Raw genomic sequence first — 27,654 nt, forward strand, 5'->3', positions numbered from 1 at the left:
TTATAAAGCTAAGCAACAAGGACATAGTAGGAATGGATAATTATGGACAAATAGTATTTAGCAGCTTTAGATGAATCAGTTAGGGGCTCGAATGTGGTTCATTTAATGTTGATGACACCATTGTTTCATATCTTGATCCAAAGACTCAGGAGTGGTCCGAAAATGATGTTAACATCCAAACACTGCTCCAGAAAGCAGATTTGTAAACGGATGGATAGATATACCAAACTAGTAGCATAATACACACATTGTTGAGTCACTGGACTCAAAACGTTAACTTTGTTTCTTTCTCCATTGATGCTGCCAGACATGCTGAGTTTCTCCAGCACTTTGTGTTTTTCTGTTTCAAATCTCCAAGCATACACAAATGTTTGTTTTAGCTACATCGCTGAATATTAGTTTGAATTAATTTTCATCAGAAACCATATTGAATCCATAAAAGTGGCAGTGACTCCCTAAAAACTCTTCATAAAAGTCTTGAACTGAGTGAAGAATCTGGAATCTCAGGTTCAATGTGTGGAGGGTATCCATGGAAACTGTCACTCATTGATCCGGAAGTAAAGCCAATGTCACCCGGAAGGACCAGTGAGCGGGACGCGCGTCGCTTAGCAACGGGCTGCTGTCCGTAAAGATGCCGCTGCAGGTTAAGGGTTACACTTGGGACCAGGTGGACAGCCAAGTGTTTATAACGGTGCCGCTGAAGGGAGTGAGGGCTGGGAAAGCGGACATTTTCTGTACCGAGGATTATTTAAAGGTGAGGGATCCCCGTGGGCGGCTGTGCTCGGAAATGGAGAGGGGAGCTGCCTGTACCCCTGGGCTATACATTTGTTTCACAAGCAAAGCACAGGCTGTCAGCTTCTGCTGTTACCATCTTAATTCTACCTTGTGAGGCCAGTCACTTTATCAAAGTGCTTTAAAGCCACAAAACTATTTTCGTTACATAAATTGTTGGAAAAACTCACCAGGTTTGGCGGAGAGAAATCACAGTTGACGTTTCGGATCCATTGACCCTTCTTCAGAACTGATGGTAACTAGGAAAAGATTGAAAATCACACAACACCAGGTTATAGTCCAACAGGTTTAATTGGAAGCACACTACAGTTAAACTATCACTGTATTCTAACAGATGAAAGGCTTAACAGACAATCAATTAAACCTGTTGGACTATAACCTGGTGTTGTGTGATTTTTAACTTTATACACCCAGTCCAACACCGGCATCTCCGAATTAGGAAAAGATTGGTATTTATATAGAAGATGGAGAGGGGAAGAGTAAACAGCAGGTGGAGATAGAGCCCAAAAATGGGCTGCTACCACACACAACCCATTGTCAACTCCTAAAAGCTCCAGTAGCTGCTATTCATTTCCACAGACAACCACCTGATGAAGAAGCAGTGCTCCGAAAGGTAGTGCTTCCAATTAAAACTGTCAGACTATAACTTGGTGTTCTGTGATTTTTAACTTCCCACAGACTGACCTTTAATCACGTGAATGTGGCATTGGTGCAACCCTTAGAATAGTCCTCATCCACAAATCATTTAAAAAGATTGTTAATGTATTGAGCTACATTAAATTTCTGTTTTTAGTTTATAAAAGAAGTAGAGAATGAATACACTTAATTTACTTTGGAATTGCGAACCTGCATTTAGATTCATAGAGTTATGTAGATATACTGCACAGAAACAGACCCTTCAGTCCACCATGTCCATGTTGACCATTTGGCCCAAATCCCTCTAAAGTCTTCCTATTCCTATACCTATGCCTTTTAAACGTTGTATTGTACCAATCTCCATCACTTCCTCTGGCAATCCATTCAATACACTCACCACCCTTTGTTTGAAAAGTTAGCCCTTTTGGTCTCTGTTAAATCTTTCCCCTCTCAATTTAAACCTATGCTCTCTAGTTTTGGACTCCCTCACAATGTTTACCCTCTCCATGCCTCTCATGATTTTATAAACCTCCTATAAGATCATCCCTCAGCCTCTGACACTCGATGAAGAATAGCTGCAGCCTATTCAGCCTCTCCCTATAGCTGAAACCCTCCACCCCTGCCAACATCCTTGTAAATCTTTTCTGAACACTTTCAAGGTTCACAACATTCTTCCTTAGCAGGGAGACCAGAATTGCACACAGTATTCCAATAGTGGCCGAACCAATGTCCAGTATAGCTGCAACATGACCTCCCAACTCCTATACTCAATGCACTGACCAATAAAGGCAAGCATACCAAATGCCACCTTCACTATCCTATCTACTTGTAACTCCTCTTTCAAGGAACTATGAACCTGCAGTCCAAGGACTCTTTGTTCAGCAACACTCCCGAGGACCTTACTATTAAGTATATAAGTCCTGTCCTGATTTGCCTTTCCAAAATGCAACACCTCACATTTATCTAAATTAAACTTCATATGCCAGCCTTTGCCCCAATGGCCCATCTGATCAAGATTCTGTTGTACTCTGAGGTAACCTTCTTCGTTGTCGACCACACCTCCAATTTTGGTGTCATGTGCAAACTTACTAACCATACCTACTATATTTACATCCAAATCAATGAAAAACAGTGGACCCAGCACCGATCCTTGTGGCACATTGCTGGTCACAGGCCTCCAGTGTGAAAACCAACCCTCCATCACCACCTTTTGACTTCTACCTTCGAGCCTTTGCCTCCAGATTTTGATTCTAAATTTTTTACTTTAACAGGTGAACTTTCCTCCATTTCTGTTTGAGGTAATATTATTTGCTTCTATTGATGAATCGAAAAGCTCTGCTAAAGTTGGCAATGATGTTGTTATCTTCACCTTGTGTAAGAAAGAATCGCGAATGTGGGAGCAACTTACAACGGTTGAAGGTAAGCAATGATTTAGATATTTTGCTATATATTGAATCCTATAAAATTAAAATGGATATGAATTGCATTAGCAGTACTGCTCATGACAGTTACTTTAAATTTTGTAGTTAGACATAACTAGTTTTTCTTTGCATCATATAATTACATTGACTGTTCTTTGATAGTTAGTAAGGAAAAGTTGCAGAAAAGGAGGGAGAATGCAATACTTGCTGCTCAAGAAAAGGCACAAGAGGCAGCAAAAGAAAAGGCAATTAAAAAACGAGAAAATGAGAAGTACTCATTGGAAAAGACAATGAAGGTAACTATTGTAGAACCTGTTAAAATATTTAATCTTCTTGTTGTGCACAATATTGTCTACTTAAAATAGACTTACTGACAGAGTAATTTAATATAAAACTATGAATTCAAGCCATTTGTACAATAAAGCTAGAAAAGGAATTAAAGTCTCGAGTACAGTTCAAGATGGCCAGCAGTCATGGTAGTGTAGTAACATAGTAATTTAATCAAAACAAGACTTATCTCCCCTATGCAGATCTCGCACATTTTCTGTAATACTCTTTTCCTTTTTGACAATGCTACAAGATATAAACTTAAAACTTGAGGATTGATAGTCAAAGGCTTGACTAATATAATCAAATGGAGTGGTGGTAATGTGAGACAATCATTCAAATGTTACAATCTCATTAATTCAAAGAATATAAGATTGTATACATATACACTTTTATCCTTGTTAGGCTTCTCTCATAGTTGTATGAAAAGCTTGTTGTATTAACCTTTTGTTTGACTTTGTTCCAAAGATCTAAAAGTTGAAGTTCTAAATTGGAGGAAGGTTAATATTGACGATGTTAGGCAAAACTTTCAAAAGCTAATTGAGGGAAGATGTTTTCAGGTAAAGGGATTGCTGGAAAATGGGAAGCCTTCAGAAATGAGATAACAAGAGTCCAGAGACAGTATATTTCTGTTCGGGTGAAAGGAAAGGCTGGTAAGTGTAGGGAATGCTGGATGACTAGAGAAATTCAGGGTTTGGTGAAGAAAAAGAAGGAAGCATATATCAGGAGAGATCGAGTGAATTCTTAGAGTATAAAGGCAGTAAGTATACTTAAAAGGGAAATCAGGAGGACAAGAAGGGGACATGAGATAGCTTTGGCAAATAGGGTTAAGGAGAATCCAAAGGGTTTTTACAAATACATAAGGACAAAAGGGTAAAAGGGAGACAATAGGGCCCCTTAATGATCAGCAAGGTGGCCTTTGTGTGGAGCTGCAGGAGTTGGGGGAGATACTAAACGAGTATTTTGCATCAGTGTTTACTGTGAGATGAACATGAAAGATATAGAATGTAGGGAAATAGATGGTGTCATCTTGAAAAATGTCCATATTACAGAGGAGAAAGTGCTGGATGTCTTGAAACACATAATGGTGGATAAATCCCAGGACCTGATCAGGTGTACCCTAGAACCCTGTGGGAAACTAGGGAAGTGATTGCTGGGCCTCTTACTGAGATATTTGTATCATTGATAGTCACAGGTGAGGTGCCAGAAGACTGGAGGTTGGCTAACGTGGTGCCACTATTTAAGAAAGGCGGTAAGGACAAGCCAGGGAACTAAAAATCAGTGAGCCTGACGTTGGTGGTGGGCAAGTTGTTGGAGGAAATCCTGAGTGACAGGATTTATGTGTATTTAGAAAAGCAAGGACTGATTAGGGATAGTCAACATGGCTTTGTGCGTGGGAAATCATGTCTCATGAATTTGATTGAGTTTTTTTGAAGTAACAAAGAGGATTGATGAGGGCAGAGGGGTGGATGTGATCTACATGGACTTAAATAAGGCATTCAACAAGGTTCCCCATGGGAGACTGCTTAGCAAGGTTAGATCTCATGGAATACAGGGAGAACTAGCCATTTAGATACAGAACTGGCTCAAAGGTAGAAGACAGAGGGTGGTGGTGGAGGGTTGTTTTTCAGACTGGAGACCTGTGACCGGTGGAGTGCGACAAGGATCGGTGCTGGGTCCACTACTTTTCGTCATTTATGTAAATGATTTGGATGTGAACGTAGGAAGTATAGCTAGTAAGTTTGCAGATGACACCAAAATTGGAGGTGTAATGGACAGTGAAGAAGATTACCTCAGAGTACAACGGAATCTTGATTAGATGGGCCAATGGGCTGAGGAGTGGCAGATGGAATTTAATTTAAGTAAATGTGAGGTGCTGCATTTTGAGAAAGCGAATCTTAGCAGGAAGTAAGGTCCTAGGGAGTGTTGCTGAACAAAGAAACCTTGGAGTGCAAGTTCATAGCTCCTTGAAAGTAGAGTTGCAGGTAGATGGGATAGTGAAGAAGGCATTTGGTATGCTTTCCTTTGTTGGTCATAGTATTGAGTATAGGAATTGGGAGGTCATGTTGCGGTTGTACAGGATGTTGGTTAGGCCACTTTTGGAATATTGCATGCAATTCTGGTCTCCTTCCTATTGAAAGAATGTTGTGAAACTTGAAAGGGTTCAGAAAAGATTTATAAGGATGTTGCCAGAGTTTGAGGATTTGAGTGTAGGGAGAGGCTGAATAGGCTGGGGCTGTTTTCCCTGGAGCATCGGAGGCTGAGGGGTGACCTTATAGAGGTTTACAAAATCATGAGTGGCATGGATAGGATAAATAGACAAAGTCTTTTCCCTGGGGTGGGGGAATTCCAGAACTAGAGGGCATAGGTTTAAGGTGAGAGGGGAAAGATATAAAAGAGTCCTAAAGGGCAACTTTTTCATGCAGAGAGTGGTACGTGTATGGAATGAGTTGTCAGAGGAAGTGGTGGAAAACAATTGCAATATTTAAAAGGCATCTGGATGTGTATATGAATAGGAAGGGTTTAGAGGGATATGGGCCAAGTGCTGGCAAATGGGAGCAGATTAGGTTGGGATAACTGGTTTGCATGGACAAGTTGGAATGAAGGATCTGTTTCTGTGCTGTACATCTCTATAACTAATTCTTCATTCAACATACATTACCCATGAATACAAACTTGGAACAAATTACATGCTGGTGGATGGTTTGGATTATGTCAATAATTTGCCTCCATTTTTCATACTTTAATTCTTTTATCTTACATTTATAATTCTAGCAAAGGTGTAAACTACATCAATTGTAAGAGGATTTATTTATGGTTGTGTCGGTAGCCTAATTGCATTGTGAGGAGAGAGAATTCTCCAAAATTTACTCTGTAATCAGTACCTTCTGTCATCTACTGAATCTGATTGTACAGATTAACATTTCTTCTTTCTTTCACACAACATATACCATGCCTCAGTTTTTTGTGTTTCCACTGACTCCATCCGCTGTCTAAAATTATAGTCATTCCTTTTCTATCTGAAGTATGCTTATTAGATTTACATTTTCTATGCTAGCAATCCATAAAGTATTAATGTAATTTTCATTTCTACTTTTCCCACCAACATTGCAATATGCATTACTAAAAATGTAGAAATACTTAAAACACTCTTTAAGCTTCATTGTAAAGCTAAAGTACATTCTGATACGAAGTTCGTAGATTTAATTAGAATGAAATTTTTATATACTTGTGTAATGAACCAGACCAAACCCCCTGAAAATATATCAAGAAGATAGTCTAGACCCTAACATCTTCTTACTTTAAAGGTAAGTGTAAGGGGTTGCATTCCAGCTGCAATTCAATGGGTGAAACTACTTGACTTCAAGCCAAATACACTTTATATTTACACTATAGTTAAAATACAGATAGAATGAAAATAAAAGAAAAGAATTGACTTAACTGTAACTCTACTGAAATGGTTAACAAAAGAACATATATATTAACAACCACTAATTAACTATTTCAGTATAGTAACATGCCAAAAGCACATCCTTGGCAAAGGCAAATTCGGTAAAATAGATTGTCTCACATGCAATTCTAGCAGCAGGAAGAGAACCCCAGCTTTTAACTAAAACAGAGAGGAAAAAAATTCAGAGCTTCCACATCCAGCACCTGCAGAAAACCAGAACTAAAGATCCTGGTTCTGTGGGAGCTTGACCCCACCCATTCAAGCTGCTTCTATTGTTCCAACTTGAGAAAACACCCAAGGCCTCACAACCTGTTTGCTTTATTGGCTTTCAGCAGACTGATTTGTGCCTCTATCTCAACCTTTTTTCATTTATTAAAAAAAAGGACAAAAATACCTCTTAAAGCTGTAGTATTGTTAAATGTGAGAGTCAGAAACTTGAAAATTTGACCTAAACATGATGTTTCAGAATAATAAACTTGCACGACAATTGTACAGATAGAGGAACATGCCAGAAAACAGATTGAAGAGATGAAAGAACAAGAGCGAAGAAAAGCTACTGAAGAGTTGGAACAGTGGAAGCTGCAGAAGCATGAAGAAGAGAAATTAAAGAGAAAGGAGGAACTAAAGCATGCAAAGCAGAAAATTGAGGCAGAGAAAAGGAGGATGAAGAAGAAGGAAGAAGCCAAAATACAGAATTCTGACTCACGAACTTCAAACAAACATTCAGTTAAAGGAGGTAAACCTATTTCAAATCAGCGATTTAATTCGGATTTCCTTTTACATAAAGACAAAATCAGCAAGAGAGAATTTAAAATAACATTAAAATAACAAGTCTTAAGAATACCCATAAAAGATGCAGCATGTGACATTAAGCTAAGTGGATTTCAGATTCATTGTACCTCTCACTCATTTTAAGTTTTCTCCCTGCCTTTGGTTTCCTCCTTCCCTTATGCTCAACTACACTCTTAGCCAAGAGAGACCTTAGGTTAGCCCATGTTAGTTGGAACAAAGTAACTTGTTTGTTGGAATATTCAAATGTACTGCCAGCATGACTGACCTGAGTCATACGGTAGGCGATTGGGTCTGGGTGGGTTACTCTTTGGAAGGTAGGTGTGGACTTGTTGTGCCAAAGAGTCTGTTTCCGCACTGTAGGGATTCTATGATTCTATGCTGATTTGCTGATTTTGGGGATAAGTTGGGGGGAATGGGTTGATCTCTCTTTTGCAGTTTCTTTGCACGACTGAGTGTGGAATTTGATGTTTGGGGCTTTAAATTGGAATTTAGAGAATAATAAACCAGTACTCGATCCAAAAATCATGTTTATATTATGTCATTTTTTTGCTGTATGTATAAACAGGTATTATAGAAGTGTACTTCTTTCTTTTGGATATTTGTTAAAGATACTTTATTATTTAGCTAAACAACTTACTTCACCAAAAAGCACTTTTTATTCATTCACGGGATGAGAGTGTCACTGGCTAGGCCAGCATTTATTGCTCATCCCAGAGGACACTTAAAAGTCAACCACACTGCTGTGGTCTGGAGTCACATGTAGTCCAGGCGAAGTAAGGATAACAGTTTCATTCCCTAAAGGACATTAGTGAACTAATGGGTTTTTCCGACAAGGGACTCTTAATTCCACATTTTTATTGAATTTAAGTTCCATAATCTGCTGTGGCAGGATTCAAACCCAGATCCCTAGAACATTACTGGATCTCTGAATTAACAGTCCAGTGATAATACCACTATACTAATGCCTCCCCTTTATTTGAGAGAAGACATTTCATCAATATACTGAGGACTGAGAAGTGAACATGCAACTGTACAGAATCTTCTGGTGCGATGTTTGACACTGAATGTGTTTAATACCTAATATGTGTAGCACTGTGACAACATCAGGATACAGCAGCTCAAATGTATTCAATTAAGATAAGCATTCCTTTTTATACTGACACTGTTGATTTTGTTTAACCAAAAATGTTTTTTCTTACCTGCTCAAACATCATATTTTCCATCCATGCTACTCTGCTTATGGTTTGACCTCAAGATGGTGCTCTCCTCCAAAAAGGGACATCGTTCATTGCAGGACCTACAAAGCCTGCCCACTAAAAAGGGTCATTCTGTCCAGAACATTTTCTGGATGAAAAATAATTAGACTATTCACGAGCAGCCAAAAACTCATCAAAAGCAGAAGAATAATGGTGTGAAGTTGTTACATCTAATCAAGCAGGTGTAATATGCCATATGTAGCGTTCAAATATGCAAGTTGGCTGACCTCGCATTTATTTTATAAGTTGACATTGTGACTTAGTGTTTAGTACTTTGCAGTTCTAGTGCCACCTTGACATGACCACATTATCAGCTCCAATATCTTTTGTTTAAATAAGGTTAAATAAATTGGATTGGCGCTAACTTTTGGTTTTATTCATTCTACTTGACAATGCATAGTTCAATGCCTTGAAATTCCTTTTTCCGTATCGTAAAGATTTGTTTATCAAAGAAGTCAGTTGTTTCCTGATATATCTGTGGCAAATCTGTAGATCATATTAATAAAGGTACCTTTTCCTCCTACTTTAGTTCCTAACTGCAAACAAAAAGTATAATAATTTTTGCAGGATGGTATTTAATGGTTAACTTTTAACCATTGATTAATTGCAGGTACAGCTGCCAACATGTTTGCTGAAAACTACAATGACAAAATCATCCCAGATCCCCGTTCAGCTGGCAATATTGAAGTACAATTCACACCACGAGTTTTTCCTACAGCACTGAGAGAATCTCTTATTGCAGAGGAGGAAGAGGTTTGGGTTTTGTAAAAGTGAATACATTTCTTCAAACACATGCCATAATCAATGGAGAAATTGTTTCTGGACCTGTGAATCTCAGAAAACAAAGAAGTATTTATACATTGTTAACTCTGATGGTTTGGCAGCTCACGTAATTAGTTTAAATATCCGGTTAGAGATGAGTTTCAAATTGAAAGGATAAGGAAATTATGGTGGTTTTGTATTGATTTTAGTAAAACCTGTTGTTTGCAGAATAAAATAATAGGTAGAAAAAAATATTGCATCTCTAAGTAGGTGCTGGGAATTAATATTTTTTCTAATTTATTTTACATTTTAATTATCTTTTTCTGTTCTTTGTACTCACTTATACAGAGTTCCTCTTCAATAGCATGAATAGGCAAATTTATTTGGGTTTCTGCCAGATTTTAGTTTGTTATTGCTTGGGGTACAGGAATGCCATGATTATACTTGGATTACAATCTTACTTTGATGAATGTCATGTCTTAATCTTGATCAATTTTTAATGTAGTTCAAGTAAATTCTGAAACTCACTGTGAGGAATCCTAGATATGATTCTGTGTGGTGCTGTTGATTAGTTGCTGTTGGTTTACATTTGAGCTTTGGTTTAATTTATTCTTGTTTCTTTGTTGTCCATATATTATAACCGAAAATCTAGGATGTGATCAAACGTTTACACTTAAAATGGTCTTTATAGATTTGATTTAGAATTTCGAGAATGAAGTTGCTAAGTTTATAAAGCAGCTTTGTATAAGTTATGATGTGGAGGTGCCAGTTTCGGACTAGGGTGGACAAAGTTAAAAATCACACAACACCAGGTTATGGTCCAACAGGTTTATTTGGAAACACTAGCTTTCGGAGCGCTGCTTCTTCAGGTAGCTGTGGAACAGGATCATAAGACACAGAATTTATAGCAAAAGATTACAGAATCATGCAGCTGAAATGAAATATTGAACAAACCTAGATTGCTGTTAAGTCTTTCATCTTTTAGAAAGCTTTGCAGGTTTCGGTTCATTAATATGTTAATCCCAGAACTTCTTTTAAGTCACATTCTTGAGATATCGTAAGGTTTTATTAAAAAAAAGTGACATCTCAGCTCATACAATGTATGAAAGGTTTCTGAGCTGAGACATCATAAAACTTTAAGTTATCTCGAGAATGTAACTTAAAAGAAATTCTGGAATATACATATTAATGAAACGAAACCTGCAACCCATTCTAAAAGATGAAAGACTTAACAACAATCTAGGTCTGTTCAATATATCATTTCAGCTGCATGACACTGTAATCTTTTGCTATAAATTCTTTGTCTTATGATCCTGTTCTACAGCTACCTGATGAAGGAGTAGCACTCTGAAAGCTAGTGTTTCCATATAACCTGGTGTTGTGTGATTTTTAACTTTGTGTAAGTTAAGATGCCTTAAGAAATATAATATACAATGAAAATTTATGAACTAAGGTTCTTCATTTGTTTACAGTGGTTAAGAAAACAGGCAGAAGCTAGACGAGCTAAAAATGCAAATATCCCTGAGCTTAAAGACCTGAAAGAAGAGGAGAAAAATCCAGACTGGCTGAAGGATAAGGGGAAGTAAGTTATGACAACATTTTTAACAATTGATTGTAATATTAAAAAACTTCACACTTCCCTAACTCATCGGTAAAATACAAGGAACAGGACCAACTGCTGTACTTGGCCATTTTCAAACACTCAAAAAGTCTTTGTCTCCACCACCTGTGAAGACTTATGGAGTATCCTCCTCCAGTTTTCCTGCCATCAGAAGTTTTTGCCATCCTCCACCTACTCCATGATGACATGTAAGCCTTAATCCTCATCAATGGAACATCAGAGTCTCTGTCAAGCAAGGTCAGGTAAGGCTGTTTCATTACACCAAACTTATTCTCCAACTTCTTGTCTGCAATACTGCACCTCACCACCAAATTACCCACTGACGGAAGTAATTTTCCTAACAGATGGGAAACTGTTTAATTCATATCACCTTCCATCCAATACTAAAACCACTCAGCTCCGGTGAGTGGGTGCAGTAAACAGATGATGCTTGTGTGTGTATTCACTTAAAAACTGTGTCCAAAGTGATTGTTGATTCCTTCATTGAAGCATTTGAAACAATAGGCTTTTCACTAAACTCAAGAAAATGTAAGGTCCCCTCTTCCAGTCAGCTCTCATGCCACAATAATTTGTTAATTAAGATCAACGGTGAGATCCTGAACAATATGTCCATTTTTATATCTGGGGAACCTCCTCAGGCCATTTGAGGCATTGGACAAATGCTACCAGTGATACCTTTGCAAATTCTCCAAATTCAATAGCAAGAAAGGTGATCAAACAGCAGTATTCTCTCCCAAGCCAACATATCCACAATGGAAGACTTAACCACAAAACCATTTCCGCTAGGCAGAGCATATCATTTATATGCCTGACAGGAGACTTCTGAAACAAGTATTCCACATGGTCATGGCATGAATCCATTGTCGATTGTTGGAAACAATTGTTAGGGACATCTTCAAAGCACTCAAAAGCTCTACTGAACAGCTCTACTAATTCACGGGAGTCTCTGCTTGTGACTAACGAAAATTAAGAAAGTTAATTCGAAAAGGCACCAAATAAATGGAGACACTTCATTGGGAAAATGTAGAGGTAAAGTTGAGACATTGAAGGGAATTAGCTGTATGATCTTCACACAGTGACTGAAAGGAGTCTTAACTGCCTTTGGTTAAAAAGGAGAGAATTACCCCGTGTTTTTGCTTTGGTCACTATACAGTAATTCTTGCCAGACATGTATATGCATAAAAATTGGGTGAAGACACAAAAAGAGTTGGTTAGAGTGTGGAATTCTCTGTCTCAACCTGCTGTCAAAACAACTGCTGCTGAGCGTATAAGAGCTTTTAAACAAGAATTAAGGTAGATGCTGAAAAAAAGAGACATGGGCAGAAAATGAGAGATGATATGATTCTGCCAAAATATCTTGACAAATGATATTGTGACATTTGCTTGAATAAATGCCACTCACAAGATGTACTTGACTGGTGGAAATTTATTTGCTTTAGCAGCAGTTTGTGACACAGAATATTACAATCTCACCATCTCTGAGGAAATACTTTATTTGAAGTACTTCTGCAATTCTCCAGGAAAGTGTTAGTCAATGAGATAGGAAGATGATTTGAGGATTAAAAAAACTACTCATCATTGCATTTGTTTAAACATTATTTTAATATCCAGAGAAAACAGCCAGTACATTAATGACGGACTACTGATTGAAACAACTTGCTCACCCATTCAATAACTGACCCATCAGTCTAGAAGCCATTCTGGTCTGTTGCTGAAGCCTTTCAATGATTTCTGCTGATCCTGATGCTAATAACATAATAGTTGGAAAAACGGTGATATAAAGTGCTGAATCTCACCAGAATTGGCTAAATACCAATTTTGGTGAGTGTCATGGTGATGTCCACAAGATCTGGCAATTTTTCTCATGCTCTCTTCCCAACCTGCCTCATTATTTTGCATCACACCTCTATGGTTTTCTGCTTGTTGTATTCTTCCACTTGTCATAGGTAGCAATACTTACCTGTGCTGGACATCCCAAGATTCCTATTGCTAATGCTGTATTTAAAGCCCAGCCATGCACTCAGCCAAGTGGTGGCAATTTTGAGCTACCATTCACCATGCACGTAGTGGAAGGGCAAGCAAAAGTAATGCTTTTCTTAACACATAGATGGTACAGCTGATGCTTCATTGCATTTACAAGTGCATATTCAAACATCTATTGCTATTTAAGAAAAAGCTGCACAGCTTATCTGTCCTTAGCTTCATTCCAACTTACAGTCCTATCTTAGGCAGTGCTACTCTTTCCCCAATGTCCTTTGTAGCCCAACAGCTTATCATTGTTCAGTGTGGTTCCTTCACATACAGGAAAGCCTTCAAAAGTTTCACATCATTCACTTTTAATCAGCAATGGTAAAAGCAAACAATAAAACAAGCAGAAGATACATTTGCGAATGGCAGCAGTCAGGGATAGCTTGCCCTTCAAGAACCAGCACACCTACAGTCAATGAGTAATCACTGTAACCAGCTCTCAGTTATTGGAACTGGTGTCAGTTAACCAGTGTGTCTTATTGCACTCGATGCTTCAGTGCTCAATCATGCAGAACGTGATGTTCCTCCTGTGCTATGTCACCATCTTCCTCCTCATATGACTGCTGATAGTCTCCCAGCTCTTCAGAATCCATCATTTTTTGTTTATTCATTCATGGGATTGCCTAGAGGGCATTTAAGAGTCAACCGCGTTGCTGTGGGTCGAGTCACATGTAGGCCAGACCAGGTAAGGATGGCAGTTTCCTTCCCTTAAGGGTATCAGTGAACCTGATGGGTTTTTCCAACAATCGTCAATGGATTCATGGTCTTCATTAGATTCTTAATTCCAGATATTTATTGAATTCAAATTCCACCATCTGCCATGGTTGAACTGGAACCCGGGCCTCAGAACCCTATCTGGGTCTCTGAATTAACGGTCTGGCAATAATATCACTAGGCCATCACCTCCCCTTGTTGCCTACTCCAGTTGTACAGAATACAGCATCTTGGGATAATGTGATGTACTCTGTCTGGAGTGAACTGCAATGCCCTTCAACGCTGATCCAAACATTGAATATCTTCCTCTGGAAGTTTTTATCTGCTTCACCATAGTCTTTGTGGAAGAACAGGCTGCATTGTATTGATGCCCAATTTCAGTCAAGGGGTTGCTTAATGGAGTCATCAGCCAAGGTCACAAAAGTTAGATCTGGTCTCCCAGTAACCATATTTATAAGGCATCTGGCCCTTGAAACAAAGCAGGAACTACCTAATTCCAAATTTTTATTGAATTAAAATTCCACCAACTGCCATGGGGGGTTCTGAACCTGAGTCTCCAGAATATTTCCTTGGTTTCTGGATTAATAGCCTAGTGATAATACCACTGTGCCATTGCCTTTCCTCCATTTGCCTTTCTATCTGCTACCTAATTGGTTGAAACTTACTTTCCACTCAGAATGTAAATGTTACAATTAACCATATTGTCCTTTGAAAACAATGCATGCATCTATGTTAGGTGAAGTCAGTGATGCCGCAACTCTGTAGCCCTCCATATTCAAATTGTTTATGAACAGGAACTGTTTGGTCTTTCACATAATTATGTGGCACTTGGAAAATTAATTCAATGATTTGCCTTTTCTATGTATCCTCTGAAAGAAATTCTGGAATATATTACATTGTTGTCGATAATAAAGTAATGACTAACTGCAGTAAGTGATCTTCATTTGTGGCAGTCTGTACATTGTTAGCCATGAAGACCTGTTTAATTTCCCTGTAATACACTTCAAATCAGGTTATCATATTGTTCAAATATTATTTTTCTCTTCCAGCAAGCTCTTTGCATCCGGAGATTATCTTGCAGCAATTAATGCCTATAATTTGGGAATACAATTGAATAATAAACTTCCAGCCCTATATCTGAACCGGGCTGCAAGCCACCTTAAACTAAGAAATTTACACAAAGCCATTGAAGACTCCTCCAAGGTTAGTTCATGTTCAGTTTCTGGGAAATTAGTTAATGCTGATCAATTGAATAAGGCAAAATTAACCATAATTCAGTTTGTGTGCACATTTAAGAACCTTCCTGTGTCCAAGTCACTTTTTGCATCAGGGTCAGTTACAAAATTAAGGTAAATCATAAAATTCCATCTGTTACAGAACAATATGAAATTATATATTTGTTATGAAGGGATTGGCGTTTGGTTATTTGTCCCACATTTTTATTTCTCTGATGTGGAATGCATTGCTTCCTGTGTCAGGGGATAAACAGGGGCCACAATCATTCCCTCTCTTATGCTAGAGCAACTCATTAAATTGAAGGTTGCAAAATCATCCAGCCAAAATGACAGTATTCTTTTTAAATAGATACGGATTAAATTCTGTGGCAGTCACCGGGACTTGATTTGCTATTTTAATCTGTGGCCTGAGTGGAAACACTGTGATTGCTAGGTTGGTGCATGATGCTTTAAGTTACTTACTACTCTTGGAATATTTTACACACACTTTTTAAACATAACCTACAGCTCTTTTTATATTATATCTTTTTACTTGCTTAACTATATATTTTTCCTTTAGGCACTTGATTTGTTAACTCCTGCTGTTCCAGATAATGCAAATGGCAGACTGAAAGCCCATGTTCGAAGAGGAACAGCATTTTGTGAGCTGGAACTCTACGTAGAAGGTAAGAGAACTTTTTGATACTTTGTGCACTGAAATTAGGGGATAGTGGTAATTTCACTCGACTAGTAATCCAGAACTCTCGCCTGTTGTTCTGGGGATATGGATTCAAAGTCTATTATGGTAGTTGGTGAAATTTGAATTTGTTAAAAATATGGAATTAAGAGAAAGCCTTTTTATTGTTCATAAATTATGGTAAATTATAAAACAGACTTTTGGGACTTTCTGGAAGAAAATCTGCCTCTTTACCTCGTCTGGCTCATGTGTCTCCAGACTCTTGGCAATGTAGTTGGCTCTTAACCGTCCTCTGGATGAGCAATAATTGCTGGTGAAGCCAGCAACATCCCTATCCCACAAACATATGAAAAAAAATGTAGTAATATATAATTAGCAAATATTAGATATTGGAATTAAAACAGGGCTACACCAGTTTTTCCCTTCCCAACTTTTTTCCTCTTTCTCATTCTTTCCTTAATACTGTAATATGTGAAGATTCAAATACCGCACCAGTTAATGAACTCTGAAGTTATTTAGAATTAACTTCAGGTATGGCAATGTACAGATTAGTGTGTGTTTAAGAATAAATTTTAACCACAGTCAGCAAAACAATAGCATATAGCTATTTCTTTGTGCTTCGCTCTTTCCCTTATTTTCTCACTTTTCAGGTCATTTATAGAATTATAGAATCCCTAAGCTGTACGGAGAGGCTATTCGGCCCATTGAATTTTCCAGAGTCCTCCAAAGAGCATCCCAGCCTATTTCCGTAACCTCACGGTGACCACAGCTAACCCAGGACACTATGGGCAATTCATTTTGGCCAATCCACCTAACCTACATATCTTTGGACTTTTGGAGGAACCCAGAGCACCTGGAAGAAATCCACATAGACATGGGAGAGCATGCAAATGCCACACAGACAGTCACCCAAGGCTGAAATTGAACCATGGCCCCTGGCGCTGTGAGGCAGCAGTGCTAACCACTGTACCACCATACCTTTATATGCCCAACATCACAAGGAGTGAGGAGATAAAACTTCATTTTTTCCCAACTCAACCTGTCCATCTAAACCTTAACAAAGTTATGTTGGAACATGGAGCTATGGGATTTAGCTGTGTGGTTGTCAGTGTTGGTGAACTATGCAATTTGGCATGTGTTCTAACCAAACTTCATCTCGCCATCATTGAGGGTGAAGAGAAACACACTCAGCAAATGTGCAAAATCTGCAATTGCTTGCTAATCATAATTTAGAATTCTGATATTTTTTCCTGTTAATAGTCTAGGCACACTGAAGCCAATTATATTTTCCCACTGCTTCTTCAACTGAGATCTTGCAGACCAGTACATTCTAGTAATTCAATATGAATTTTGTGGTTTACAATCACATCACAGCAGATTTGATTTATTCAAGGGATTATTTAATTTATGGTCTGGCAGGCCTTCAGGATTTTGAAGCGGCTCTCAAGATTGACCCAAATAACAAGACAATACAAGACGATGCAGAAAAGATACGACGAGTGATTCAAGGAACACCTCCAGACCCCTAAATGCAAGGTAAGAAATGTCAAGAATTTAGAGATCTATTCACAGAAAAAAAAGCCCTTCAGCCCATTGTGTGTGCACTGGTCAAAAACAACCACCTAACAATTCTGTTCCCGTTTACAAGCACTTGGCCCATAGCCTTGTATGCCTTTGCATTGCAAGTGCACATCTAAATATTTACTGACAGTTAGTGTATTTCTGTCTTACACCTTCTGTTGGGACATAAACATTGTTTTCGGAGGGGCAAATAAATCCAAAGCAATAATCCAAATCAGCCTTTGTTCGATTTTCTGAGGAAAATTTGAAGTTAAATCAGTTTGAACTAAAAGATTTCTAGAGTCCTTGACTAATACTGCAATGAATTAATTAATGGTGCAATTGCATTTCTTTCTTTATGAGAAGCTGAAGTCTTTTATTCATTTGTGGTACTCCTTTTAGAATTGAGTATATGCCTTCACAGTTATGAGGTTGGAATAGTTAATCGTATGCCTGTTACACAACCATTTTAGATCTGTTAGAACAGTTGCATTATAAAGTCTTCACCTGCTGAACAGCTCCAGTTAAAACTGCAGCTGGCAGATGTACTCATTCACATGACTTTGGAATGACTATATCTCTGCCAAGAAATGTTGTTATTTGAAATTACTCGCTTGAGTCTCCAGTCAACCTTGCATCAACCTTGACTCCATTGTAGTGAAGCTTTATGGAATAACTCCACATAGGCTGTTATCCACCAAGTCGCCCTTTGTTTACCATGAAGAGTCCTTGGCACTGATTCAGCTCTGTAAAAGCCAGCTGTCAGAGTAACAGAATCTCTGACACTCCTGTTTATTTTTTTAAATTTTTTTTTCTTTAGAGTGAACAGAATGTCTGACACACTTTTTTCTTACCCCCACACTACCGCCTAACTGCGGTAGTGCTTATTTTTTCCCCAGCACCATGTTGTGTGTGTGCAGGTGTGAGACACAGCGAAAGACACAAAGTGCATGAATCTTTATTCAAATTTCCACCACCAAGAAGAAAAGAAACACCCGAGTGGCCTGTGATAAGCCGTGTCATTACACTCCTGTTTATTTTTTTTCTCCTAACTGCGGTAGTGCTTATTTTTTCCCCCAGCACCCATGTTGTATGTGTGCAGGTGTGAACACTCCAGTTTATTTTTTTTTCCTGTTAATTTTTAAAAAAATTAACCCCCACACTACCGCCTAACTGCCCCAATCAGGGAACTCATTCTATGAGGTTCACCTGGCTGACCTTGTTACTATCACTACATCCCTCCCCCTCTGATTCCAAGGGTATACGTTGGTTGTTTTTTTTGTCGCTCCTCCTGGATCATTTTCGCACCAGGTCAGGTTCCTCCAACTTTGCCTTGCATTCCTTCTTCAGGAATGAAGAAGGGCCTGTGCCCGAAACGTCGAATCTCCTGTTCCCTGGTTGCTGCCTGACCTGCTGTGCTGTTCCAGCAATAAAGTTTCAACTGCGGTTTTCATATGGTCAACATTCTTTTTCAGGACCGTCACAACTGCATGAACTTTATATGTCACTGGACCTGATCTTACATTAGGCAAAAGTGAGAACTGCAGATGCTGAAAACCAGAGTTTAGATAGAGTGGTGCTGGAAAAGCACAGCAGGTCAGGCAGCATCTGAGGAGCAGGAAAATCGACATTTCGGGCAAAATCCCTTCATCAGGAATATTCAAGCCCAGTGCTGAATTTTGCCTGAACCTACGGGCGGCACTGCCTTGTCTTCTTTAAGTAGACGTAACAAGGTTTATTAATATGTTATTATTTCAAATTTACGTCTGTAAAGATATTGGTAGAACTTCCTGACTTCAAATATGATTGCCAAACCTTCCTTGTCTATCTGGGTATATTTATGTTCTGCATAAACTAAAGTCCTGGATGTATATGCCATTGGGTGTTCCCCTCCATTGGGCCACCTATGAGCTAATACTACCCCGATGCTATGTGGGGAGGCATCACATGTTAATACCAGAGCTTGCTTGAGATGATAGTGTGCCAATACCTTAGAGTATGATAGCTGTTTCCCTTCTCTATGATTATATGACTTGGCTATGCAACCATTTCCAAGGCTGACCCTTTTTTTAAGAGTTGATGCAAAGGTGCCAGGATGGAGGCCTGGTTATGTATGAAATTTCAGTTAATAGCACATCATCTAGGTAAATGGTGACCTGTGGTAAACCTCATAAAACATTCTCCACCATCTGCTGAAAAATTGCACAGGTTGATGATACCCTTAAACAGCAGACTTGTATATTGATACAAATCCTTATGGGTATTAAGTGTGGCATTTTTCTGGGAATCCTCTTCTGACTGCAATTGCAAGTACACATGGCTTATATCCAGCTTTGTAAAGGATAGCTCCCCTACCAGCTTTGTGTATAAATCCTCTATATTTCTCCAGCTGTGAAAAGCAGTTTATCGTTTGTTTAAAATAGCCAGAAAGATGAATCAACCTTCACAATCAGTACAACTGGTGCTGCCCATTCCACAAACAGGGCTGGTTTGATGATTCCTTCGCTGTCCAATGTGCTTGTTTATGTCTCTACTTTTGCCCGTAAGGGAAGTGGCACTGGGTGGACCTCTCAGAATTGTGGAATTGCTTCCTAGTCAATGTGCAAGGTGACTTTGGTGCTTTTGATTGTTCCTAGACTTCCTGAAAAAATCCAGGCATTTAATTAAGATTTCACTCAGGCTGCCATTTTCTATGCAAAAAATATTGAGCCAATCCAGGTGACTCTTCCTCAACCAATTTTGCCCCATCAAGCTTGGGCCCAAGCATTTTACCTTTGAGGAGAAAGTGAGGACTGCAGATGCTGGAGATCAGAGCTGAAAATGTGTTGCTGGAAAAGCGCAGCAGGTCAGGCAGCATCCAAGGAGCAGGAGAAGAGCTTCTGTGCAGAGGAGATGACCTGGGGTGTGCAGTGAGAGAGGGACTCACTGAAATCCTTGTAGAGGGAGGAAGAGAGCTTCTTCAAGGAAGGCATCCTTGCAAGGGGTTCCTGAAGAAGGGCTCATGCCCGAAACGTCGATTCTCCTGCTCCTTGGATGCTGCCTGACCTGCTGCGCTTTTCCAGCAACACATTTTCAGCCCCAAGCATTTTACTACAATCAGTGGTAACTGAACCAGCTGTTTCTCATCAGAGACCAAAGCTGAAGTTGCACCCTTAATATGTAAAGATTCCCCAGTATAGGTTCTCAGTCAAGCTGAAGTCTTGTGTAAACTTAAGAGTTGGAGTCCAGAGTGAATTTTGTTAAAGACTGGTTCTGTGATCACTGAAACGGCCACACCAGTATTGACCTCCATTAGAATTGGACGACCATTTAACTAGACATTTTATTTGATTGGTGCTGATTTGGATGTTGCTAAGCAATTTAACTGTTCCAAACCAGATATAGGTGGTCTTTCCATGGTGTATACTCTCCTGGATACCAGCCTATGAGTTCACTTACTCAATTTAAAGTCTAGTAAGACTCTTTTGCTGTGTACCAGCAGCAACTACAATGGTTTTCTGGCCTGGATTCTGAAGAAAATTTCAACCATTTGGTCGAGATTTGGCTTTGTTTTGGGGTTTTGCTGTGGGCTAACCAGAGTCTTTCTGTTCAGGATATGTCCTGAGTGAGGCTGTGCAATTGCCTTTACTCAAGCGATGTTTCCCCCAAACACAGTTGGATGGCAAGAGTGTCCAATTCCTTCGGAATACTCTGCAACTCACATGCTCCACTTTCTGCATTTTCTAATGACACAGCTAGTTGGAATACCATTTGAAGTCCTCTTGGGCTTCAGCTAGTGATGCTTTTGCGTGGTTACATCATTCATTCCGCATACCAAACAGTTCCTCAGCATTTCATTAAAGGTTTAAACCAAAGTCATGTGCCTCTGCCATCATCTTAACCCAGTCAGAAATCCCAATACAGATTACCCTGGTTCTCAAATCACCCAGTAAAACTGATAGCATCTTAGAGTTAGGGGATGCTGGGGTCATAATATTCCTTATCTAAATACGTCAACTCTTGAAAGGTGCCTCAGGAAAGGTTAGGCACCTAATAACTGAAAAAGCTATGGGTCCACAAGCTGTCAGGGAAATTACTTGTTGCTTGTCATCTGCCCTAGTGCCATTTGCCTGAAAAGAAACAAGTCTCCGACGGCAGGATTGAATGAGTCAAGTTTTCCAAATAGCAACATGATGCCAGAAATGCTTACTCCAGCTCAAAGATGACTGTTGTGAGCCAATTTCTTTAGGAGCATGTTTTTCTCTCATCACTGCTGAAATAACGCCACTTGTCACCAACTCGCCCATTATTTACATGTGAAGAGTCTTGCCACTAAGCTAGCTCCTTCAGAGCCAGCTGAACAGAATCTCTGACACTTTTTTAAAAAAAATCTATCTGCCAGGGCTTCCTAATTGGATCTGATTACAGCTCCAATCAGGGAGCTCATATTCTATGAGGTCCACCTGGCTGACCTCATTTCTATCATTACACTTTACACTTGATTTCCAACTGGACTACCGTGACTGTTCAGTTAGTTTTTCCTAAAAGTGTCTGTGGAGAAGTTAAAGACAAAACCAAGCTTAATTGAAATACTCATGATAAAGTAATTGGTGCCAATTAAAGATATAAATCACATTTTATATAGTGGCATATCATGTTCAATACCCAGCAAATGGACAAATGCAACTCATCTCCAACACATTGAATTCCACATTTCACTGCAACATGATAGACTGCATGTGAACAACCCCTTGGGAAGGTGGAGTTGACAATTTCAATCATTAATCAGTCAATTTCAGTGTAATTAACACTGCTTTTTCAATTTTACTGTGGATCTCAAGTGTTTGCGAAACTTCTTCGTGAAAATAGGGTTAATACACAGCAATCAAGGGACTGAACACATGACAGGAAAACCTGTCCTGAAATCTTACAGCTGATTTCCTGCCTGTTTTGTTACATAGTATTTGTGTTGAGATGCAACTTTGACAACTTTGGAGGTTTGTTTATCTGATCCTCATTTTTTGAAGCTCCGTACTATCAGATCAACATGTGTGTCCTTTCTACTGCATTATGTTGGACCTCAGATGAGGACCAAAATGATTAGCAGCATCAGAAACAGCATTAGCCTGTTTCTCACAGATCTGCAGCTCCACAGGAGCGAGGTTATGAGCAGAAAGATGCAACTCACAGGAGTACATACTTATTACCACATGGTCCACAGGTAGTGTTTAAACTTCCAGCACATCACAACAGCAGTGTCTCAGCTGGCTGAATATGTTGCATCAGGTAGTGGCTGACCTTTCAGCTGGCTGGAACTTTATTAGTTGCCAAGTGGACCTGATAATCACTTTTTACCCGAGACGGTCAAAAATCATTATCACCCTCATTGTTTGCTTCTTGATCCTTCCAAGGCTGTGATGGAGAGATTCATGGTCAGCAACCCATAAATGCATAATGCTGGTGACTGATGATTTGTTTGGCAGGGCAGGCAATTATGTCAACTTTGCCCATGATATTGCCGGATAGAATGGGCAAGTACTTTGAGATCCTGACTGAATTTTCACAGGTGCAGTAGATTATTTACTGCATGGGTGTATTAGTTAATCTACTCAGTATATCCTGGAACATTCATCAATCGCAAGGGCATTTATTCTATCATCTTTTTCTTGGCTCACCCACAATTCCCTACTGGCAATAAATTAGAGAGCACTTTGCTGCAGATCATAAGAGTGATGTTTATCCAAGGCTAGAATATCATGCAACCTTTTTAAACTAGCATTCAAAATTAGCAAGCCATTAATGTCAGGTTTGTACACACTTGCAGTTGGCCTATTGAAGTGTCCATAATAAAAGCCAATCTATAATTTTGGCCTATGGAACTCTCTCCACATGATATCAAGAATAGCTGAAGGCACTTGATTTTGGAAACAGTGTGGGCTCTGACAACATTTCAGAAACAGTACTGAAGACTTGTGCTCCAGGAAAACTGTATCTTTAGCCAAATTATTCAAGTGCAGATATAACTCAGAACTGACAATATAGAAAACTGCCTCCTATGCCCTGTCAACAGGGACAGACCCAATCTGGCCAATTGCTGCCCCATAATCATCAGCAAAATGATGGAAGTTGTTGTTAGCAGTGCTACCAGGTGACATTAACCTGCTCAGTTATGCTCAGTTTGAGTTTCACAAGTTGGGCTGAATGGCCTGTTTCAATGTTGTATGACTCTATATTGGAGGCCTGCCACCCCTCACTTTGCCCCATCCTTACGGAATATTGTCCCTCAAGCTATATGTAGCCAATAATCTTTCTGTAATGGAGATACTTTTGGTCCTTTGTGGACAATGGCTAATTATCAAGTCAACATGTCTGAGTTGGTTTGCCACATGGTTGTAAAATATTTAATTCTGTAACCAGGTGTCTAGGTGGGTCCCCAACTTGAATAGCTAGACACATTAAGATTCTATTGATATCCAGGGATGCCTTCTCTGGAGTTGTCAACGGAGAGATGGCTGGGAACCTGCCATTGGTCTGCATCTCCTCCGTGTGTTCTGTGCTTCCTTTGCAAAACGGGAAAGTAACTAAAGTGACATTGCATTTAAAGATGTGTCAGTGGTGAATGTGAGGAAGTGTACAGGCAGAAAGGGATAGGTAGAACTTCAAAGTAGTGTGAGGAATGAATTATTGAAGTATGCTTGAGAAAGCAGAGCAAAGTGTTGATATAATATACCTCACAGGATGTCAGTGAAGTGCCATTCTCACCTTTTCTACTCTGCTTATGTCATTCCTGCTCTTCTTTCTGAACACGTGGGCTTCTTCCAGCCTGCACTTCTGTTTCATGGGCAGACCTTTTCTTCTCACAATAGGGAAGAAAATGTTTATGTGGACTCTTACATTGCTAGCATCTCATCCAAAGCAGCATCACAAGATGAAACAAGAGATGAAACAAGGCACAATCTTTGAATATCTGATTTAAATTCAGTCAGTTCCTTTTGTTGTGCTGTTGACTCCAAAATCCATGGTTGGCATGTTGCTTTAAATTTTGAAGTTGAAATTAACACATAGAGTCATAGAGGCATAGAGATGTACAGCATGGAAACAAATCCTTCGGTCCAACCCGACCAGATATCCCCTGTCATTAAGCTGGCTCATATAAATTGGTTGGAAAACCAAGAGTGACACATTGGCTGGGTTAAAAAGCCAATGGACACACCTGTTGTCAACATGACAGGAATTTAAATTCTAATCAGACGTTTCAGAGACCAGCAGAAACGTACGTCAAATAAAATTAGCACTTTCTAGATAGGTTATGGGGAAAAGTAGGAATAATTCTAATTTACTTTCTAAACTGCACAGTTTCTTACTTTGTAATCATCAAAAAAATACATTTTTTACTGAAATCAAGCAAATTGAAAATATTGAATTCACCATCTTTCATGTACTCTACAAATGTGACTCCTCTCCATTCAACAAAGTGAATGAGTTATTCAAATTTCATTTTATACAGTCTTGCTATTTTGTGATGAATACATGTTAAACTCACTTTGTCAAGCACACAGACCAAATAAAAGGTAAATCTTTCCATATTTTCCTTCTTGTTGTTGTTGGCTGCCCTTCGATTCAAGGATGACATCTACTCAAAATTGCAAATTTTTGTCACAAATCTTTATGTGACTGAACAGGCTGACCCTTGACCTGTAGGTCTTTGGGCCTATGGAGTAGGATCTCCCATAAGATGGCAGGATCTGGAGCACAAGAATTGCTTCCTTTTCTTTCCCTTAAATTCTGCTACTCTGTCTAATCATTAAGAAGTTGAAGCTCAAATCATGATTTTGCTTGATGATCAAGTTGTCACCATTTTGAACACTTTATAGCAAACCCCTGCAAATCATAAATGCCATTGCTGCCAGTCTTCAGGGAGAGCTTAGGATGTTGTTACAACACAGGGTAAACCTCTCAGCTAATTTAAACCAGCCACACAGAAAAAGTTCACCTTACGCTGTAACCTGTTAAAATTTGAGAGGCAAACATCTATCCCAGAGGTCACTGTTTAAAGTAAAAATTACCAATTTTATTCTTGAAGTCCAACAAAGAAATATTAAAACCAACAACTATTTACAACTCCTTTATTTTAAACCTATCTTTTACCTCCCACTCTACAATACTGGTCCGATAAAACAAAATCCTGATTAAGATTTACAAAAAAAAACATGGTTCAAAAACCATGCTTTGTCGATTCTCCTTTGTACATTTTCCTCTGTAGATTTTCTCTAGGTCAGTTTCAGTGTTCTGCTGTGCAAACTTCTTATAGACAGGTATCTTTCAGAGAGCTCTTCAACCAGCAGTCTATATTTGTAGATGGCCTTGCAGTTCTTCTTCTAATTGTTCAAAATGTCCGGTTTTATATCCCAAAACATCAGATCGTTTCACTGGTTTTAATATTATCAAAATACTAAATTCAAATTTGATTGGATTTCGTTTTCTTGGGGCATAATTTAAACTGATTGGCTGAATTTGAATTTGTTTTTGTTTCATGACAACTCAGTTGTAGCTATCAGTTTCCCAAGTGTTACATTCTTACTTTGTTCAGGACTCTCTGTGCTTTGTCAGTCCTTGCTAGCTTTTCAACTCTCTTAAAGGTACAGTACACCTCTATACCTTCATAACAGTGTTGTTATAGCATTTTCTTTGTCCTCCTCTGTAACAGTGGCCATCTGAAATTTATGAAAACAGGACCTGATGGGGTAGATACTTTTCAGCGATCCAGTTTATTTTAGTTGATTTTGCAGATGTTTTTCATTAGTAATTGCAGAGCTGGCTTAAAATATTATTCATGCACTAACATTTATTCAATCGTCCTCCTATTGATTCCAGCAAATGGGGAAGATACATTGCTGGTGGAATTTCTCTAGTGCTCTTATGTGTCACTAATATACAGTCCCATTCTCATTATAGTACAGCAGTTTTATGAACTATAGCAGTGAGTGTTTGACAACCAAGCGCTCCACTAGTCAACGTAACGCCTAGTGAGAAAGCTGGTTGCCATCACCGCATTCCTGTACTGCGGTGAGAACTAGACTAAGTAATGCCAGTTGGGATGCTCCGATATCATGATGCTATGTGTTCAGTTTCAAACAAACAGTATTGCTTTTTCCATTCGTAACTTAACAATGAAAATTCCACGTTTTGGAAATAACTACTTGAAAAATGCAATGGAGGCTTTTAAGTCAGATTAAACAATAATACAGTCCTGGTAGCCTGTTGTTTCATTTGAACATCATTTCTCTAAAGCATTAATGATTTTATGTGAATTTTAGAATGATAATGTTATGATAAAGCTAGAATGATAAATTGGAATAGCGTTTTATTATACTGCCATAATTGTGTTTTCAAAGACATTTTTAAACCTGAAATTTTAATTTAATGGTGAAATTAGGTAACTCATCTGGAGCAGAAAATGGGTGTAAAGAGAGTGTGAGAATATGGAAAATAGAAAACGAAAATGATTATTTAAAGAGGAAAAGGGAATGGATCCAACAATAGCCCAATGCTTTCAATATCACTGAGGTACAACAAAAGAAGAAACCGGTGAACAATAAGGAGAAGAGAATGAGATTCAAAGCAATCTGCTGAAGAACAGTATCTTAAAAGAAGACATGATATCCACATTAAAGTGTCACTGGACAATGGTTATCTGTTGTTATTCTGAAATAATATAACAAACTTTCACCGGAGTTGTTTTATTGTTGATGATTACCATCTTATTTGCTTTTCTAAAAAAAATTCCAAAATATTTACCATGATAAATGTGGTGTACTAAGGAGAACGAGGATTGAGCAAATTTTACACTTTTTAACTTGTACTAAGTTACTTTGCTTTAATTATTAAACTGTCTGATGTTATCTCATTTAACATAGTTAGATGCATAATTGTGTTTGTGAAGTACCTGACACCTCAGAATCGGCAAACATTTTCAATACCTCACGTAATAATGATTCATACTTAACAGTGCCCGATCTTTTAATTTGATTGAGTTTATATTATTGAATCAATTTTAATACAATATCTTAAATTAATGTACATTTTGATACTTCTGTTTTAATAACATTCAGGCATCTTTGAGACAGTTGCTGTATGCCCACAATATGCATTCTGACTCCATAAATGTTCTGGTGATTGCTGGTGAAAGACTAATGTGTGAATTAATTCTGGAATTTGCATTTCATGACTAGGTTGTTACACTTCCATTGTGTCAGACAGGTATGCATAGTAATTGGAAAACTTTTTTCAGTCACCCTATTCATTTTGAATAATAGAATTTCCTATCAGAACGATGGTGTGAAACTTGAAAGAGTTCAGAAAAGATTTACAAGGATGTTGCCAAAGTTGGAGGATTTCAGACAT

The 27,654-nt window shown here is 38.6% G+C and overlaps 1 protein-coding gene across 1 annotated transcript; it reads left to right on the forward strand.

The window, feature by feature from the left end:
• The first annotated feature begins 584 nt into the window (after positions 1-584).
• On the forward strand, positions 585-27,654 carry dnaaf4 (dynein axonemal assembly factor 4). The gene is made up of 10 exons (XM_043677046.1): positions 585-754; positions 2,700-2,847; positions 3,012-3,145; positions 7,123-7,363; positions 9,286-9,428; positions 10,910-11,019; positions 14,850-15,003; positions 15,595-15,700; positions 17,131-17,247; positions 26,687-27,654. The coding sequence occupies exons 1-9, from the start codon at positions 632-634 to the stop codon at positions 17,238-17,240; spliced, it is 1,269 nt and encodes a 422-aa protein (XP_043532981.1). The 5' UTR covers positions 585-631; the 3' UTR covers positions 17,241-17,247; positions 26,687-27,654.

This window comes from Chiloscyllium plagiosum, chromosome 36 (genome assembly GCF_004010195.1).
Source record: "Chiloscyllium plagiosum isolate BGI_BamShark_2017 chromosome 36, ASM401019v2, whole genome shotgun sequence".
In the NCBI taxonomy this organism is placed as follows: Eukaryota; Metazoa; Chordata; class Chondrichthyes; order Orectolobiformes; family Hemiscylliidae; genus Chiloscyllium; species Chiloscyllium plagiosum.